Source organism: Chrysemys picta, chromosome 3 (assembly GCF_011386835.1).
Source record: "Chrysemys picta bellii isolate R12L10 chromosome 3, ASM1138683v2, whole genome shotgun sequence".
Taxonomy (NCBI): domain Eukaryota; kingdom Metazoa; phylum Chordata; order Testudines; family Emydidae; genus Chrysemys; species Chrysemys picta.
Genome location: NC_088793.1, coordinates 39,441,716 through 39,461,695, shown reverse-complemented (window position 1 = coordinate 39,461,695; position 19,980 = coordinate 39,441,716). Strand labels below are relative to the sequence as shown.

Sequence of the window (19,980 nt, the reverse complement as noted above, 5' to 3'; positions counted from 1 at the left end):
GGCTGGGATAAGCTGCAGTCCTTTCCAGGTCTTGCACTATGAACCAACATTAGAGCGGATTCAGCCGCTTCCCCCCAGCTCCCCAACTTGGGACCCAGAGCTGTACCATCTTGCCCTGGTCAAAAGCCTAACCAGTGTAAGTTTATTTACCAATCCGCCCCTCCCTCAGTGTGGAGAGGACAATCCACCACCAGCCCTGGTTGTTGAGCAGATTTCCCTTTGCACGTCAAACAAAACACTGTTTTAAGTAAAAAATATAAAACAGATTTATTAACAACAGAAAGATAGATTTTAAATAATTGTAAGTAATAGCGTACAGATCAAAGCTGGTTACCTAAGAAATAAAACAAAATCACAGTCTAAGTTCTATACAATAGACAGGATTTGAATCAAGCAGTGTCTACAAACAGTCCACCAATCTTCCATACACAGGCTCGAAATCCCTTCAGCCTGGGACCATCTCCCCAGTCCAGTCTTTGTTCCTGAGCTGTTTTCAGCTATTCAGTTATGCGGGGAGGTGGGGGGGGGTGGAAGGGGGAAGTGAGGTCAAGTGATGATGTTGCTTCCCCCTTTTTATAGCTTCTGTCAGGCAGAGGGAACTTCATTGTTCCAAGTAAAGTCCCCAGCACAGTTAGTGGAAAAGTACAGGCACAAGTTGGAATCCAGTGTCACATGAGCTGGTCACATGCCCTTGCATGCTTCGATGAATCATAGCAGGGGCCATTACCCATATTCTGGCTAGAATGTTCACAGGCATCACAGTGGGGTGTCAACTCCAAGGCCCACTGCTCTGAAGTGCTCTGTGTATCGCCAAAGGCAAGGAGTGCTGGAGTCCAAGCCCACCTACCCAAGCAAATACTCTCTAACCTTGTCTGTTGATCATGGAAAGAGGAGCTGCTGCCACTCTTGGTAGGAGGGAGAACCCCATGCAGCTGCCCTAGCCTCTGTGGGAAGGGAGGAGGGGTTTCATGTCACTATCACTCCAAGTAGTGAGCAAGGCAACAATTCGGGAGTGGGATTGGGCAGGGACCTCAGAAGCACAGCCATGTGGGGGTATGTCTAGCGCCCTGTATTGCCTTAATGCAATCTCGTCTCAAGGGTGGGTGGCTTTTGCAGCCTTTGCACCATCTAAACAGCACAAAAGTAGCAAAATAGGGCAGAGAATCTGCCCCAAAATATTGATTCTGTCTCCCTGTCCTCTTCTGAAACATGTTCAGGCTAAAATGATTGGATGCTTCTGATGTACTGCGTACAGATGTGGTCTCCTCATCTCAAAAAAGATATGCTGGCATTAGAAAAAGTTCAGAAAAGGGCAACTAAAATGATTAGGGGTTTGGAACGGGTCCCATATGAGGAGAGATTAAAGAAGCTAGGACTTTTCAGCCTGGAAAAGAGGAGACTAAGGGGGGGTATGATAGAGGTATATAAAATCATGAGTGGTGTGGAGAAAGTGAATAAGGAAAAGTTATTTACTTGTTCCCATAATATAAGAACTAGGGGCCACCAAATGAAATTAATGGGCAGCAGGTTTAAAACAAATAAAAGGAAGTTATTCTTCACACAGCGCACAGTCAACCTGTGGAACTCCTTGCCTGAGGAGGTCGTGAAGGCTAGGACTATAACAGGGTTTAAAAGAGAACTAGATAAATTCATGGAGGTTAGTCCATTAATGGCTATTAGCCAGGATGGGTAAGGAATGGTGTCCCTAGCCTCTGTTTGTCAGAGGGTGGAGCTAGATGACAGGAGAGAGATCACTTGATCATTACCTGTTAGGTTCACTCCCTCTGGGGAACCTGCCATTGGCCACTGTTGGTAGACAGCACACTGGGCTGGATGGACCTTTGGTCCAGTATGGCCGTTCTTATGTTCTTATGTAGATACTCCTGGTGCCCTTTAAAAAGAGGTATTTTCTTTCTCATCAGAATATTACCCTTGCTGATTTGATGCTCAGTCTTTCCTTTACTATTCTGGCAAGGTTAATTTCAAGGACGATCCATCCTTACAGAAAATTCTATGGTTGCTTTTTCATTAAGAAAAAAAAGTGGGAAATAAACTACCTTAGACTCGACTCTTAATGTTCTTGACATCCTAATAAATGAATGCTTAATTGTCAGTCTTGGTGAATACATTAGCTAAAACACAAAAGCTCAACTGCAACACTTTAACCTCCTTTCTGTTGACACTTCAGTATAAATGATAATGATGGAAATTTAGAGCAAATCAATTAAAATGGAAAAAACTTAATTTCTGGAAGAGATTAAAGTTTCTCTGTGACAGCCTCTAAGACCCAGACTGCACTAGAGAAACTACTGTGTTAAGAAAGATTTTTTTTAAAGATTTCAGAAGCCTTTTGTAACTAGCATAGTTGTGCTATTGTTGCAGGTAGAAAGTAAGTTAGTAAATAGTTTTAAAAGGCCATTCTCAAGACTAGATATATTGGATGCTTGACTAACTTTAAATGTCCTACCTAAACCCAGAAGCTAAATGTGCCTTTGGAGATTATGTTTCTACAGGATATGGATGCTTCTGTGTATATTTTAGTGTATACAGGTGTGGTGTCATTCATTACATACATTTACATACACTATTACGGAAAAATCATACCACTGAGCATCAGCATCAAACAGACATTGATTAAAATTCAATCCACCCTGAAAATCATAGAATTATAGAAAAGTAGGGCTGGAAGGGACCTCAAGAGGTCATCCACTTCATCCTCCTACACTGGAGGCAGGATTTAGTAAACCTAGACCATCCCTAATAGGTGTTTTTCTAATATGTTAAAAACCTCTAATGATGAGATTCCACAATCTCGTAGGTAAACTATTCCAGTGCTTAAATATCCTCCTAGTTAGAAAGTTTTTGCTACTATCCAACCTAAATCTCCCTTGCTGCATGCTAAGCTGATTACTTCTCGTCCTATCCTCAGTGGATGTGAAGAACAATTGATCACCGTTCTCATTTTAACAACCCTTAACATATTTGAAGACAGTTATCAGGTCCCATCTCAGCCTTCTCTTTTCTAGACCAAATGTTTCCTTCTATCCCATTAAATGTGCAATTCCCCCCCCCCCCCCAAAAAATAAAAGCAATAAAACTTACACTAGCCAGAGGCCCAGGACAGACAATATTCAGTCCTGCAGCAGTTAGAAGTTTAACAGCCAATATCTCATGACTCTGCAGAGCTACAAACAGGGAGCCAAATCCTCAGGCACAGAAGAAGACAGGCATATCTCTTCTCTACTACTCGCCCTCTCCCCCAAATTTCCAATCCTGAGGAGCAGCTGGAGGTCAGTTTCAACAGCCTCAGGACTCTGTTTCAATAGCTAGAATGGCTCTGTGGCTGTTCTGCTCACAGAATCATTGGAGCTTGGGTCGTGCCTCCCTGTGCCTCTGACACAGCCTCCAGAATGTCCCCTACTCCAGGGATTGGCAGCAGCAGGCGGCACAGAGTTAATTTATGCCAGTCTTATGCTAGCTAGTGATTCTCCAATGCAAGGGAAATTCCCATCTGCCCTATTAGGGACAGCTGTCTATCCTTTTGGGACCATAAGAAAAGTACATAGAGGATGGAGTGCAGTGCTCTGTACTATTGAAAAGGGGCAATTCCCGGTTCCTAGAGACACATAGCATTTGCTTCTATAATTGGAAGGTCCTGAGATTCCAGGCTTTAAAGCTTACGTTTTTATGTATACTGACGCCATTTTAGGATATTTTGAAGTCTGATCCCAATTATGGTGTGTGTGTGTGTGTGTGTGTGTGTGTGTGTGTGTGTTTTGAAGTCTGAGCCCAGTTAGTTTTTTTCCCCACCCGTATATTGCAATTTCACTAACTCATGTAGAGAGGTATCCTGATTTTCACTAGTGTCCTTTAAACCCAAATCTTGCCTTCTTCTTTTAATGTGTCTCTCCCTTTGAATTCGGTACAGTTAATCATAACTAACAAAGCTACCATTACATGTGAGGGAATGCAAGTAGTAATAGTCCTGGTTAAAAAAAAAAATCTCTAAAACATTTATAAAATAGATTTTCTATAAAATAGGAGAGATGTGAAATGGGATGTGGTTATTATTCCCATTTTGGGATTGCCCCCTGCCCAAAACTTGCTGGAACTTGGGTATTCTTCCCCACCCTAACCTGCAGTCTTGGAGGGAGGTGCAATGGGAATAAAAAAAAAATATTTCAGCCAAGATCACCGCAGAAAAACGTGATCCCAACCGCAGACACCTGTCTACTCTTCTCATCTTCCATGTCATCAAACAGAAATAAAGAAATAGTTGAGAAATCAAGAGCATGAATATGATCTGAAACTGGTAAAGAAAATTTTAAAAAATGCCATTTGGAGATTTAGTTATAGAAAGTTCTTATATATTTTCTTTAAATGAAGATGGGCATTAATAGTAGCCTTCAAACCTAATTTTGCTTTTCTCTGTGTATTTATCAAACCATAACCAACTGAAGTATTTGGAAACTTCTTATAATGAAGTATTTTAGTTCTCTAAAATCTTCATTGTAAGGAGATCCTGTTCTTCCCTGGATTGATTGCAGGGTATCTCTTCACTCCATCCATTTTCGGAACAGCACTTGCTGCTCTGGAGGACTTCTGCCACACCATATTGTGATTTCTAACATTAGCCCATGATAAATTGCTGCATTCCCATAAGCTTAGCAGAGCGAAACCCAATCATAGTGGAAAGAAGCCTTATATAATAAGTAGTGAAACATCACTATAAAATGAGTGTAAGTCAGCTGAAATGCATTTAAGTAATTCAGGAATTTCTCTCCATTTCACTGTAAACATAGGTGTCTGTATAGCTGAGTTCATTATAAGCAAATTCCACTGTATATCACCTCTGAGTTTTGCATTGATTGCAAAATGAAAGAAACTCATTTGATTTGTCTGGGTTTTTTTAAGCATTTCTATTTTTCATATCAGGATGCAGTGTCTGCAAGGCATAGTTTAAGTAAGATAGAGTTCATTTAAGTTCCAAAAAGTACTTTCATTTGTAGAGAGCTGTTTGTTGTTGGATGGTGCTTGGTTTTTTTTTTTTTTTTTTCAATTTGTTTTATTTTTAAAACTTTTTAAAATTTTAAGTATACAAAATTTCTGTAACAGATAAATTGCATCAATTGGTGTATAGATTAGCTATGCGACCTACAATAAGAATATAATTAGCTTAAATTTATCCCTGTTAAAACTCCACTAACTTCAATGGATTAATACCAGGTAATTATTTTCAAATCTGTCTATTAGCTTAGAGGAATGTTACTATAAAGACATTTGAACAAAACATTGTATTAAGAACATGCAAAGTAAGCTTATAAATAAAATATTTTAATTAGATGCTTCAACCAAAAGTCCTCATTGTCCGATTTAGTCAATCATGTATTTGAAAGGATCATTTTTTATCTATGCTCAAACTCGTGGCAACAGGAATTGAACTTGAGTCTTTTGGTGCTTGATACAGGAGCTTGTACTACCTGAGATAAAATAGCCCCTCTCTTAGCAAGCTCATAAATTCCTAGTTGACCTAGCCACCACTAAAGTGGGACAGAGTGCCACACCAAGCAGGCATGGCTTACATATTATGCTCTCCCTTGCCAGGGAAGTGCATTGGACTTCAGAGGCTTCCCCCTTCAGTTCCCTCTATGGGCCACCATGTGTCATGTTAATACTCCAACTGGGTTGCCAGCAGCAGTAATCAAACCTGAGACGTCTGGATTTTAATGCATGAGCTCTATTGTGTGAGCTGAAAGGCCGAGCTCTCTTTGCCATGGCTGTAGCAGACTATTCAATCTCTAGTTGATCTAGCCACCACTAGAGGGGGACAGAGTGCCACACCAAGCAGGCATGGCTTACATATCAAAAATACATTAACATGAGAAGTTTGTTTATTCACATTGTTAAGAAAAGCATGAATTCAAATGCACACATATAAAGTAAAAGGAAATATAAATACTGTTCCTTTTTAAGTAGATGCTCATGAACATCTGAAAAAAATCTTTATTCCCAACACATTTATAATAGGTATCTCTGTCTCTCTCCAGCTTGGAGTCCCAGAGCTTAGATTCACTACGTAGGATTCTGGAGCTCTCTTTGAGAAACTCCTTCACAAATCCAGTGGCAGTCACCAGCTCTCTGTCAGAGCCTTAATTTGAAGCTTTTGATCCACCTTCACATCCTATTTCCAGTATCCATGGTAACTCTCCAGAATACTTGCTTGCACCTTGAGGAAGTCTCATGTCTCTCTCCCCAACCACCTCTTTCTCTCCCCCACCTACCTCCATATGAAAATATTAATTCCTTTTAAAATATAACTATTTATTGTATTTAATAACAGATTGCATTGTTTACATTGGTATGTTGCAAACTATAGAAATACCTGGATTAGATTAGATGATAGAAAGAGAAATAGAGGTGACCTAGTCTGTTTTGACCTTGTGAATGAGAGAGTCTGAGAGCAGTAGCCTTTACAAACATTAATTGATTCTCATGACACTGCACTGAGAAAGGTAAGTATTAACATACCAGTTTTACAGATAGCTAAACTAAGGCACAAAGCAGTTTAAATTGACAGTGAGTCAGTAACAGAACTGAGAACAGGCACTCTGATTCAAAGTCACTTGCTGAAGACATAAGACAATGCCGCCTTAATTATTTGTTTAGTACTAGTTGAAATATCACTTACTAAAACATGTCTTTCAGCTCTGGCTTGCTGATGATTGCTGGCTACAAGCAAACTTGTATTTAGGTATTCATCAGGACTATGAGCTTGAAGACCAGAGGCCATATTGTTTCAGTGTCATGGTTGGACATGGCAAGAGTCATTATTTTAACGTAGAGCTTGGCAGTGAGTTGGCGGCATGGGAAAAATCATTTCAAAGAGCAATTTTCTTGGAAGTTCAAAGAACAGGGGTAAGTAATACATAACTTAATTACTGCAGCCATTTTATTGCTAAAATAAGTGTAACATATAGAACATTTTAGACATTTTTTATATGTTTTTGTAGTTTGTTAAAATTGATTTTCAGAAAGAGATAGGCAACGAAAGGTACAGAAATGCAAATGACTTACAACTTTTGTACTTTTCAAATACTGCATGTTTCACTGGCTCTCCAGTAGAATTATGGAACTATGCAATTTTGCAACTTGTCAAAGCAGCAAGACCAGATATACTACTGAGACATAACATATTAGGGTGGGGGTAACATAATCAAATAGGAGAAGATTATACATGAATAGGCGGAGGAGGGAAGGAGAGGACTGGGGAGGGGGAGGGGGAGAGGAGAGGTTAAATGGAATGGAGGTCTGGCATTCTTTAAACCATCTCAACATTTGTATATAGAAATGGGGTCCAAGTTTCTTCAGATTCATATAATTGCTGTCTACATCAATGAACTATTCTTTCTTTGGCTGCTAACTCAGACATAGTGGAATACTACTGCTCTATTCTTGGGCATAAGTAGGGCCCTACCAATTTTTACGGCTGTGAAAAACACATCATGGACCATGAAATAAGCCCTTCCCCATGAAATCCGATGTCCCCTTGTTCCTAGGAGTACCCCAGCAAAGGGGGCACCTAGCTCCAGCTGGGTAAGGGAGGGACAGGACTTGTCCCTCCCCTGCACAGCTGCTCTGGGTGGGGAGAGAAACCAGACCAGACCCAGTAGCCCCAGAGCCCTCCTGCAGCTGGAGGAGGCTTGTGGAGTTGGAGCCAATCTTCCCTGTGCTGCTGGTTGCGTCCCAGCTGAGGGCTCCTAGCTGCTAGTCCAAGCAGGGCTGGGGCAGCACAGGACTTGATCTTTCCCTGCAGGGCTGCTCTTGGGTATAGCTCCAACTGCAGATAGCTGTGCACCCCCCCCCCCCCACTCTGTCCAGCTCTGAAGGCAGCACAGAAGTGAGGGTGGCAATCCCATGACTCCCCTACAAACGGTTTGCAACCACCCACCCCCGGCTCTTTTGGGTCGGGTCCCCTATGGTTACAACACCATGAAATTTGAGATTTAAACATCTGAAAACATGAATTTACCAATTATCAAATCCTATGGCTGTGAAATTGACCATAATGCACCGTCAATTTGGTAGGTCTCTAGGCATAAACCCACAATTTCATTTTTGTAAAATCTTGTACTTGGTGACTATTGCAGCTCTCAAGAACCAAAGTCTTTGTGGCAGAGTTAAACTCAGTTTATAGGGCCTCATTTTTGGCTGAGGTTTGACTGTTGAAAGCTGGGCAGTCTTTAACTCTTGAGTCCATCTCTTTTCACAGCTGCTTAACTATTGGACAGTCCCAGAGTATGTGCATCAGGGTTCCTTCTTCTTTGTTACAGTGCCAGCTAATATCAGAAGATAAGGCCTTTATCTTGTGCAACCTCCTTGGTGTCCCAGTACATTTTGAATAAAATCTTTTGTTGTATCAAACATAACCTGAGATCCACAACGACATTTTTAACATTATGTAATATGCTCTGCCATTTGGATTCTTTTAAGGGCTCTGATAACTCCCCATTCTTTCATGAACACCAAATTAATGAGATTCCTCTTCATTAGCAAAGTATACATAGTGGACTTGTGCCTGGGCTGTTTATGAAGCATTTCCAAGGTTCCCAGTAGTTGTGTGACCTCTGGCAGTCCTAGGGCGTCCGGACCAAACTGATATGTTAGCAAGTGTCTTAGTTGTAAATACTGCCACTCCACTGAGGGTGGCAGGTTATAAGGTTGCTTTAGTGACAGAAAATGGACAAAGCCTTCATGACTGACTAATTGGGAAAACCATATGATGCTCCTGCTCAGCCAGTTTTTCCAAATTATAGCTTTGTTACTGATTTGCAAATCTGGGTTACCCGGGTAGGTGATTTTGCATGATTTCAATGTTGAAATTGAAATCTCTTAGCTAAGATAACCCAGACCCTTTCGATAGCCACCGCTGTAAGCACCTTGTTTTTCTCCCTCAGACAAAAAAAAAGAAACTGAGGAGACCTGCAGGGGGAATAGAATTCATTAATACACATTCAGTTTCCACCCATTTGGGTACAAGGGTGTTAGCATGTTGGAACTGGTTTGATATCTGTATATAATAAAATCATAATTGTGATTTTGTAGGTCTGGGAGTGCAGTGCCCCCATTGGTTACAGGGAACTGGAGTTTGTTAAGTGATAATTGTGGACGTTGATCAGGGCCCTAGAGGAAGGCTCTAATAATGCTATTAAATTTTCTAAAATAAGATTTTGGGATAAATACAGACAGGCTCCTCTATATCTGAAGTGGCCTAAGCAGAATATTCATTTTTATTGTGTTAACCATTCCTCACAGGTTCAGGGAAAGAGGATGCTACCTAGTTGTACACTAATGATTTGAGAGAGTGTATGATCTAAATTTATCTTCACTAGTTAATGCTTCTTGAGGAGGCTTGTGGAGTTGGATCCGATCTTCCCTGTGCTGCTGGGTGTGCCCAAACTGGGGGCTCCTAGCTGCTAGCCCAAGCAGGGCTAGGGCAGCACAGGTACAATATACCTAGGTACACAATTGCATTAGTTTACCTATGGAAATTCAATGGAGAGAAAACCCCTCTACATTTCAACTGGTAGATTTGGAGCAGTTCTAATTTTTTCCAGTTTAGTTTGTAACCAGATATTGATTCAAATTTTTGAATTAGTAATAAGTGGGCTGGAATTGTTGTTTCTGGCTTGGATATAAATTTTATATTTTTAATAATCTTATAGTGAATACACTGAATACAGAAAAAAGGGGGGAGGGATAGCTCAGTGGTTTAAGTGTTGGCCTGTTAAACCCAGGGTTGTGAGTTCAATCCTTGAGGGGGGCACTTAGGGATCTGGGGCAAAAAATCAGTACTTGGTCCTGTGAGTGAAGGCAGGGAACTGGACTCAATGACCTTTCAGGGTCCCTTCCAGTTCTATGAGATAGGTATAAGTCCAATAATCATGTAAACATTGATTTATCTATGAGCATGCTCTCTACTAGCATGTGTGACAGCTCAAGGAACAGATGTTCCAACAAGAATATTATAATCAAGTTACCCTGATTATAATAAATAGAAAATCAATACAATTATCCTGTGAAGATTCTTTGAAAAAACCTGGTTATGAAACTTCTATTCAGAAGGGCTAAGTTCATCCTCTTGTTATGCCCAATCTTTTAATTTAAAAAGAGAGCAACTAGCCAGATTCTGCTCTCATAATACACACGTGTGTGTGTGCTTTGGGAGTGTCTCTGTTGACATCAAAAGAGTTATGCCAGTGTAAAATGTTATGAGTAAACCCTGCTGGGTTAAATGAGGAATGTTAAACCTCAAAACTAGGAGCTCCCAGATTGTCACCACTATGAGGATGACAAAATCCATCTCAGCCTGATTCTTTTCTCAGATATAAAGATACATTTCTCTTGAATGGGAGTTACACTGCTGTTCTGAAAGCAGAATTAGTCTCATAGTATTCATTCAGATACTCTCTGGACTCTAAAATCTAATAGGATATTACCATTATGTACAGTAAGTAAATTAAACACTGATCAGCTAGAGCTGTATCCCCAGATGCACTGGACCAGGTCTGGGGGCACATGATGGTGGAGGGACAGAGATGGCTTTCCTTCTTCCCCATTCCAAATTCCCAGAGATGCTGGGGAACTGGTTCAGGCCCTGGTGCAAATAACCATGGGTCATATAATATGTGCTGGTTTCCTAATGGTGGTACCAGAGCACAGTACACTCCATTATTACAAAACATACCGTTTCATATCTCCAGCACATCGAAAATACGCTATGCTGTGGGAGACGGTGCTGGGAAAAGGGGACTTCGCAGGGCTAAGGATCTGGATTCTGAAGTCCAAAAGAGGAATTCAGTCCTATAAAATCTATTGCTTAAACAAGCAAACAAACAACAAATCCAGAGGTGTTTCCTCTTCTGAGATGTGCAAACTGGTTGCTTGGGAAAAAATGCTTTCCTCAAACAATCTCTTAGTCTAGTTATTTTAGATTTTTAAATCTGTACTTCATCATTGTTTTGCCTCTTGGGTTCACTCTGGCATTCAGTTCAGTGACAGATAACACTGGTCTACAATTTTTGAGAAGTCGTCTGCTTCAGAGATAAATGTGCTATTTATTATGTATTTTGATGTGCTGAATTCAAATATGACAATTAAAACAACTGATTGGCTACTGTTTCTAAGATATTTAAGTTTTTACATTTTATGTCTATGTATATTGTGTAGATAGTAGAGTTTTAATCATAAATTGTAAACCTAGGTCTTTTCATGTGTTTATGGTTGCTTTACATGATAATATTTCACCTGTCCTATTTATGTAAACATTTAAAATCAGCAAACAAGTTATATAAATAAAATGTATTATGAAACAAAAGGCAAAAAACTATTATGTACATAGTTTAGTCCTATTCAGTGTCTACTCGGCGCTTCTTGGCTTGTCTCTTGTATTCATTAAATGGAGCATCTCTTGTCACTGTCCAGCAATAGTCTGCAAGCATTAATGGGCTCCATTTGCCCTGATAGCGTTTCTCCATTGTTGCAATGTCCTGGTGAAATTGCTCGCCGTGCTCGTCGCTCACTGCTCTGCAGTTCGGTGGAAAAAAATCTAGATGAGAGTGCAAAAAATGTATCTTTAGTGATATGTTGCAACCAAGGCTTTTGTATGCCTTGAGGAGGTTTTCCACCAACAACCTGTAGTTGTCTGCCTTGTTGTTTCTGAGAAAATTTATTGCCACTAACTGGAAGGCTTTCCATGCCGTCTTTTCCTTGCCACGCAGTGCATGGTCAAATGCATCATCTTGAAGAAGTTCACGAATCTGAGGACCAATAAAGACACCTTCCTTTATCTTAGCTTCACTTAACCTTGGAAATTTTCCACGGAGGTACTTGAAAGCTGCTTGTGTTTTGTCAATGGCCTTGACAAAGTTCTTCATCAGACCCAGCTTGATGTGTAAGGGTGGTAACAAAATCTTCCTTGATTCAACAAGTGGTGGATGCTGAACACTTTTCCTCCCAGGCTCCAATGACTGCCGGAGTGGCCAATCTTTCTTGACGTAGTGGGAATCTCTTGCACGACTAGCCCATTCGCAGAGAAAACAGCAGTACTTTGTGTATCCAGTTTGCAGACCAAGCAAGAGAGCAACAACCTTCAAATCACCACAAAGCTGCCACTGATGTCATAGTTTATGCACCTCAAAAGTTGTTTCATGTTGTCATAGGTTTCCTTCATATGGACTGCATGACCAACTGGAATTGATGGCAAAACATTGCCATTATGCAGTAAAACAGCTTTAAGACTCGTCTTCGATGAATCAATGAACAGTCTCCACTCATCTGGATCGTGAACGATGTTGAGGGCTGCCATCACACCATCGATGTTGTTGCAGGGTACAAGATCACCTTCCATGAAGAAGAATGGGACAAGATTCTTTTGATGGTCACGGAACATGGAAACCCTAACATCACCTGCCAGGAGATTCCACTGCTGTAGTCTGGAGCCCAACAGCTCTGCCTTACTCTTGGGTAGTTCCAAATCCCTGACAAGGTCATTTAGTTCACCTTGTGTTATGAGGTGTGGTTCAGAGAAGGAGGATGGGAGAAAATGTGGGTCCTGTGACATTGATGGTTCAGGACCAGAAGTTTCATCATCTTCCTCTTCTTCGTCTTACTCAAGTGAGAATGATTCTGGTGCATCAGGAACCGGCAGTCCTTCTCCGTGGGGTACTGGGCGTATAGCTGATGGAATGTTTGGATAATGCACAGTCCACTTTTTCTTCTTTCAGAGTAGCAGCCGTGTTAGTCTGTATCCGCAAAAAGAACAGGAGTACTTGTGGCACCTTAGAGACTAACAAATGCTCTAATTATGCTCTAATAAATTTGTTAGTCTCTAAGGTGCCACAAGTACTCCTGTTCTTTTTTCTTCTTTGACACACCTTTCCCAATTGGAGGCACCATGCAGAAGTAACAATTGCTGGTATGATCTGTTGGCTCTCTCCAAATCATTGGCACTGCAAAAGGCATAGATTTCCTTTTCCTGTTCAACCACTGGCGAAGATTTGTTGCACAAGTGTTGCAGCATATGTGTGGGGCCCACCTCTTGTCCTGATCTCCAATTTTGCAGCCAAAATAAAGGTGATAGGCTTTCTTAACCATAGTGGTTATACTGCGCTTTTGTGATGCAAAAGTCACTTCACCACAAACATAGCAGAAGTTATCTGCACTGTTCACACAAGTACGAGGCATCTCTGCTCACTTGGGCTAAACAGAAATGTGTCCCTTTGCAAAATCAAACACTGACAAATAAGAGAGCACAACACTGTATGATTTCTAGAGCTGATATAGGGCAATTTGTTCAGCAGAGTGATGTAAGCTTCGTTATGATTGCATCATCCATGACTTCTAGGAATAACATGATGCAATTCATATCATGTATGATGCAATACCAACTTCAGATTGCATCATTCATTGTTTTGCCTAAAAAGCAAGTACTGTCCAAACCCAGTCATAGATTTATTCATAGATCCAGTCAAAGATGTATTTTAGTCATTTCTGGTTTAAATTGAGATCCCTTCCCTTTATAACTCACTTATCCTCCGCCATTCCCAAGTCAAGGGTCGTATATACTGACCCAATAGCATATCTTGAAAACTAGAGCCAATCAACAATTTTAAGCATCATTTTCGTTCTCAGTGACCCAGAATTAGTAAAGTTGGACTACATTTATTTCAGAAGCATTTTGGCTGTAGAGCAGTGTAAATTTTAATGCAATATAACTGGAGGGGACTCATGCCACAACTTGACAATTGTATATAGAATATGAATATATATTGATGGGCTATGCAAACATCCTAGGTCATAAGGGGTTAAAAGACAGAACTGGACCCAGGTAGTCCTGCCCCACCAGCCCCGCAGAGCATGCTCCAACCTGAGAAAGGGTTGAAAAGGGAGTATCCCAGCTCTGAAGAGAGGCGGGAGACTGAGATACCCTGAAGGCTCCTGACAATGGCACCAGTTTAGTCTCCCTGAGAGAATTGGAGTCATATGCTGAGCCCAGTTGGGGTTTATGACCGGAGTCCCAAGGGGAACTAACTGAAGTCACTCAATTAGGATTAACTGCAAAGAATGGGTCAGACAATCCCCAAAGCTGGTAGATATTCCAATACTTAGATTTACCAAGCCAGCACAAAACAGCTTCTATAATACCTCACTGGTTACCCAGAAGCCAACAACACAGTTTCCTTAAAGTAACCCAGCCTCAGGCCTCCACCCAGATACCTCAAGTATGATGAAGATTACTGAAAATGTTATTCATCATTTAAAAAAGTTCTATTAATCCCAAAGGATCAGACACATTACCTCCCAGGTTAATGAATACTCCAAATCATACCCAAATACACGCTTACAGCCAATTCTTATTAACTAAACTAAAAATTATTTAAAAAGAAAAGAGGGAGAGCATTGGTTAAAAGATCAGTATACATACAGACACGAGTCAATCTTGAGATTCAGATTCATAGCAGAGATGATAAGCTTTGTAGATGCAAAGAGTTCTTCAGAAACAGTTCATAGGTTATAGTCCAATGTTTATATTCAGGGCGGTCCAGTCAGAACTTGGATCTCAGTCCTTATGGCTTATGCTTCCTCTGCATGAAGCCTCAAGCAGATTTGAAATAAAAAGGATAAGGACCCAAACATCTTTATACAGTTTTAGGCCTTCTTGTGACAGCTTGTAGTCCTTCGGGGAGTAATAGGCACTCATGTGGACTTTGAAGTGGACCCATTTCCTAACCATCGCAGGTAATTATTCACACAGACTAACATAAGGCAATTGCCTGTTTTTCCACCATTCGCATATGATTTACTATACATTTCAAAGAGAGCTGAACACAGCGATACCTTATATTTACGGTTCATTTAAATGTTAAGATGTCCTTTCGATCTCTGAATTAACAGAATACAGCATAGACAGGGACTGTTTGATTACGTTGTTGACCTCTACCAAAATATATGTAAATACACAAAAACATAAACATTATCTCCCCGCGTGCAGGATGCTTAACCCTTTCTGGTCACGCATCACAGGGCTGATGCCTGGTTTCCTTTTCTTTTTCTTTTCATCTTATCTTGTACCAGAAGCCGAGAGAGAAAAGCAGTAGCAGGAAGTGACTCATGGACGGTAATTCAGAGGGCACCTTCGGGGGCCAGATACTGTTGACCCTCCTAGGGTCAGAGCCCAGTGGAATAGGCAGACCCAGGTTCCTCTACCACAGCCCCTAATACAGGAGTGACCCCAAACCCTGTACACCTCACCACACCTCTGATTAAAGGAGGACTAGGACTGCAAACCCTGCCCTCTGGGAGGTGGCACTCGGTGGCGCTAACCAGTAGGCAGGGCTGGCTCCAGGCACCGGCCCAGCAAGCAGGTGCTTGGGGCAGCCAAAGGAGAGGGGCGGCACGTCGGGCTCTTCAGCGGCAATTCCACGGCCGGTCCCTAACTCTCTCTCGGAGCGAAGGACCAGCCACCGAATTGCCGCCGAAGTCTGAAACGGGGGCGGTAGAGCTGATTGCAATCGCTGCTTTTTTTTTTCCTGATTCTGCTTGGGGCGGCAAAAACCCTGGAGCCGGCCCTGCCAGTAGGTCCCACCCTAGGGGTGCTGTAACAATTTTTATAGCAGGGCTGCTGAGAGCATTTGACCAAAATGGTATATAATGGAATCCACTTCAAGCCAGGGGGTGCAGCAGCACCCACAGAACCCCTAGTTCTAGCATCTATGGACCACCTAACCCACCATGGACCCTATTGCTTATAATAAAGTATATTTAAAATGGTATGTATTAATATATATAGAGAGAGAGTATCTTATAAATATATACGATAGATATTACTGAGTCAATAATATTAGCAGGTGTCCAAATATTTCATTGTACTAATAGCTTTAGTAAGTAACCCTTTGCTCAATTTTGGCTGGTAATTTTAAGTTACTCACCATTTCTGTGTGTTAATATTGAAGACATGGTAGATTGGAATGGAAATGGCATACAATCTCTTCTGTCATTTTAGGTAAGTATGTGTGTAAAGATATATAAGATTATCATTTGTATTATGTCCTAGACAGCTAGAAGAGGGATATGGATGTGGGGAAATATATTATACTGATAGCCTCACTTGTCCACTGCTTTTGGAAAAAAGACTGACTTACATCAGAGCAATTGTCTTTATAACGATTTGTGAAGGTCATTGAGTCTAGCCCCTTGCCTTCACTAGCAGAACCAAGTACTGATTTTGCCCCAGATCCCTAAGTGGCCCCCTCAAGGATTGAACTCACAACCATGGGTTTAGCAGGCTAATGCTCAAACCACTGAGCTATCCCTCCCCCCAATAGTAATATTGCTGGCAGTGAAGAAGGGCTGCATATTTCAGTGGCCAGCAAATCTTAGGTTGGCAACTACAGGACACATCTTAGCATTAGATTGTACACATACTTCCCTTTCAAACATTTTTTACAACTTTCTGACAGTTTTATACCTCTGATACTGAAGCCCCCTGAAAGCTCCTTCCCAATTTTTGTCAGCCTTGGTTCCTCCATAGTCCTCCTAAACGTCGACTTGCCATATGCTTCTAATTGCCCTCTTTCGAACTGAGCTTTTTCATGGACTCATCTGGAGAAATGCACCTTTCAGAATCTTAATCCCAACACTCTCAGGCTCAGTACAGAAAATGTGCAGACTCTTCAGCAAGAATCAAAGATGTTATATTATAAACCATTAAAGCAATACTCTATGTGCCATTTCTTATAAATACATCCATATTTCAGTTATTTTTGGCAATTCTATTCTCACGGAAATATTTTTAATAAAGGCATGGAAGTCAAAATGGCAGTTTGTGAAAAATTACTTTCTGATTTATTGTGCGTTAACTTTTAAGATAAGGATTCCAAGACATGTAAATGGATAACTCTGAACCCTTTCGGTCATATTTCTGATTAATTGCTTAGTCCAACTGAGGTAATTCATTCCCCTAAGCTCAAGGATAGCTTCTTGTTTTAAGGGCAGAACAGTAAAGCGTTTATAATGCTGAGAACATAGGTTACTGGGAAGCTTCTCTTTTCATTTCATGTGACATATTATGGTGGTGGGGAAGAAATCTTAATGTAAATTGGGATATTTGTAAAATGCCTTGGAAATTGCAGAAGATAATCTGTGCATTTTAAAAATCTCTTCTGGCAATGGTTGCCATGCTAAGGATAGCAGGATTACAAGTGGTGTGTTGCTAATCTCATTTTAAAAGACTGCCACAAAATTATACTCTGAGAAGGCCATGTTCAAAAGGAGCATAGAGGAGGGAGCCAAGTACTGTGGGATCCAATGAACTCAAAGAAAAACAACCACTTTCCTATAACCGTAACCAAGGAGAGGAGGAAACAGCCCTTGGAAAGAGAACATAATTAACTGCACTTTGCTGAAATGTTTATATTGTAAGTATCGATAGTAGAGTGCAGGGTAATTTGGACAGGTGGGGTATTAGACCTTTCAGACCTATGTCTCAATAGCATCATTTTCACTTGGAGTTTTTTGAAATACCTGTCACTTGTAATCCAAAGACAAAAAATTTGCTCTTCAGAACTATTTTCAGGAGCCTCAGGGGTAAGTCATCCTTGATATAGAATAATTAATATTATCCAGACAGAGGGATGGGGTGAACTCCAGTCAGAATTTTAATAAGGGACTCGGTGAACCTGTGATGGGTTGGATCACAGAAACCCCCTTGGGAACTGCCAACCGATGTGCCAAGACTACTTCTGCCCCTGCTTTCCTGCCCTGGCAGCTCGGGAATCCAACACCGTCTTGTTGAGCCAGACACTCCCGTCCGCTCCAACACAGACCCAGGGTCTGAATTGCTTCCCCACAGTTGCAGACTTAACTGAAAGCAGCTTACAGAAGTGTTCTTGTCTTTAACACCCAGATGCCCAACTCCCAATGGGGTCTAAAACCCAAATAAATCCATTTTACCCTGTATGAAGCTTATACAAGGTAAACTCATAAATTGTTCGCCCTCTATAACACTGATAGAGAGATATGCACAGCTGTTTGCCCCCCCCCCCCAGATATTAATACATACTCTGGGTTAATTAATAAGTAAAAAGTGATTTTATTAAATACAGAAAGTAGGATTTAAGTGGTTCCGTGTAGTAACAGACAGATGGATTCCAGTTCAGGTGACATGATCACATGTCACTGTAAGACTTCAGGAAGACTTGCAAGTACTGTAAAACAGAGCCATCTGCAGTCAATTGTTCTGGTGGATGAGAATAATCAAGATTCCAAACCACCATTAATGGCCCACACTTTACATAATTACAATAGGCCCTCAGCGTTATATTTCATATTTCTAGTGTCAGATACAAGAGTGATACATTTATACAAATAGGATGATCACACTCAGTAGATTATAAGCTTTGTAATGATACCTTACAAGAGACCTTTTGCATGAAGCATATTCCAGTTACATTAGCCTATTTCATAAAATCATATAGAGTGCAACGTCACAGAACCCTCATGAGTTTCCCTTAAGCACATATCTATAGAATATTCATACATGGAGTTTTGAGTTTGTCAAATCCCTCTCTGATTTAATTATAAGACTGTTAATGAGCAAAGCTCAAATTAATACATCACAGTGTCTTTATGGTTTCCTTATTGGTGAAGGAAGAGAGATACTGGGCCCACAATGAACACAAAATGTTCACATTTGGCTTTGTATCTAAATTTGATGCTGTTTCCAGACCTCCTTACTGTTTCTTGACCCTCCAGGATGGATATTCCAGCACTCCCTACTCTCTAGCTGTACTCCTTTCTTACGTTTTTTCCTCCTCCCTCTGCCTTGTTCAACGTGAATTATCTGGTTATCAGCTGAGTGTAGGATAGGATAGCTGAATGTTTTGTAACCTGCACAGAAGTCTTTGAATATCATGACAGAATTGCATCTTTCATGTCTCTATCTAGTAACATCAAGAGAGAACAAAGGAAGATATGTCCATGATATGGGGGGGGGGTATGGGAGTGTATCTCAGTGAATGGATGGAAACCACCAATTTGTGAGACAGTGGCAAGGACAATTCAACCAAAAGGAGGTTGTCCTTGAATTGGAAGTGGTTAGGATTGTGATTTGCACTTGCTGTTTGATGCTAACAGAGGGATTAAAAAAATGTTCAGAAGCCTGTGAATGTTGGGGTTTCACAGTGAGGGAGTTATCTTACAGAAAGGATACTTTGAAAGAATGTCTGGGCAAAAGCCTTCTATTAGCATGTACATGAGAATCCTTGCAGTCAGTGTAAGGAATCGGAAGAGAAAATATTCTCTCTCTCAGTTGTCTAGAGGCTTGGAGTTAAACAATTACAAACACAAAATATAGGGTTAAATATCAAATCCAAGACATCCTGCTTCTAGTTGTGTAGGAAATTCTGCAATCACCAGTAAGTGTATATGCATGTTATGAGAGAAATGATGGAGGAGTAAGGGTGAGAAATGAACTTTTTAGAACTTCAGAGATATTTGGTTTGTATGCAAGATGAAATGTAGGAATCCAAACATTCTGTTTTATGCAGACCCATTCTCCCAGGCTGGCTTCCTCCAACAAATACTTGTTCTGTATTTTTACAATAATGTAATAAAGTAGATTCTTGAAAATACAATATAAATATTATGTCCAGTGAGAGCTATAGCAAAAAGTCATGAAGCAAATCAAACTGCTCCCTGCAGTACTGATGCAGTTGGATAACTTGATTTCATAAATCATTTATATTGTTTGGTCAAAAAAAGTTATTTGGTATAAGTTACTACATCCTGTAAGTTAGGTCCGATGTTAGGCTTTAGCTGAGTGCATGTAGAAAGCTTGATTAAGGCTGTCACATTTTTACCCATTCTCTGCTGTATTTTTATTAGTGGTGATATAGTGTCCAAATGGCAGAAGCTCCAAGACAT

General features: G+C 40.7%; 1 protein-coding gene across 4 annotated transcripts in view; it reads left to right on the top strand.

Annotated features, from left to right (window-relative positions):
* SNTG2 (syntrophin gamma 2) overlaps nucleotides 1-19,980 on the top strand; it is a 467,752-nt gene that overhangs the window by 403,751 nt on the left and 44,021 nt on the right. For all 4 annotated transcript variants that reach the window (XM_008163718.4, XM_042848764.2, XM_024101595.3 and 1 more), the window contains exon 14: nucleotides 6,706-6,915. In XM_008163718.4, coding sequence (XP_008161940.1) covers nucleotides 6,706-6,915 — 210 coding nt within the window. The remainder of the gene's footprint in view (nucleotides 1-6,705; nucleotides 6,916-19,980) is intronic.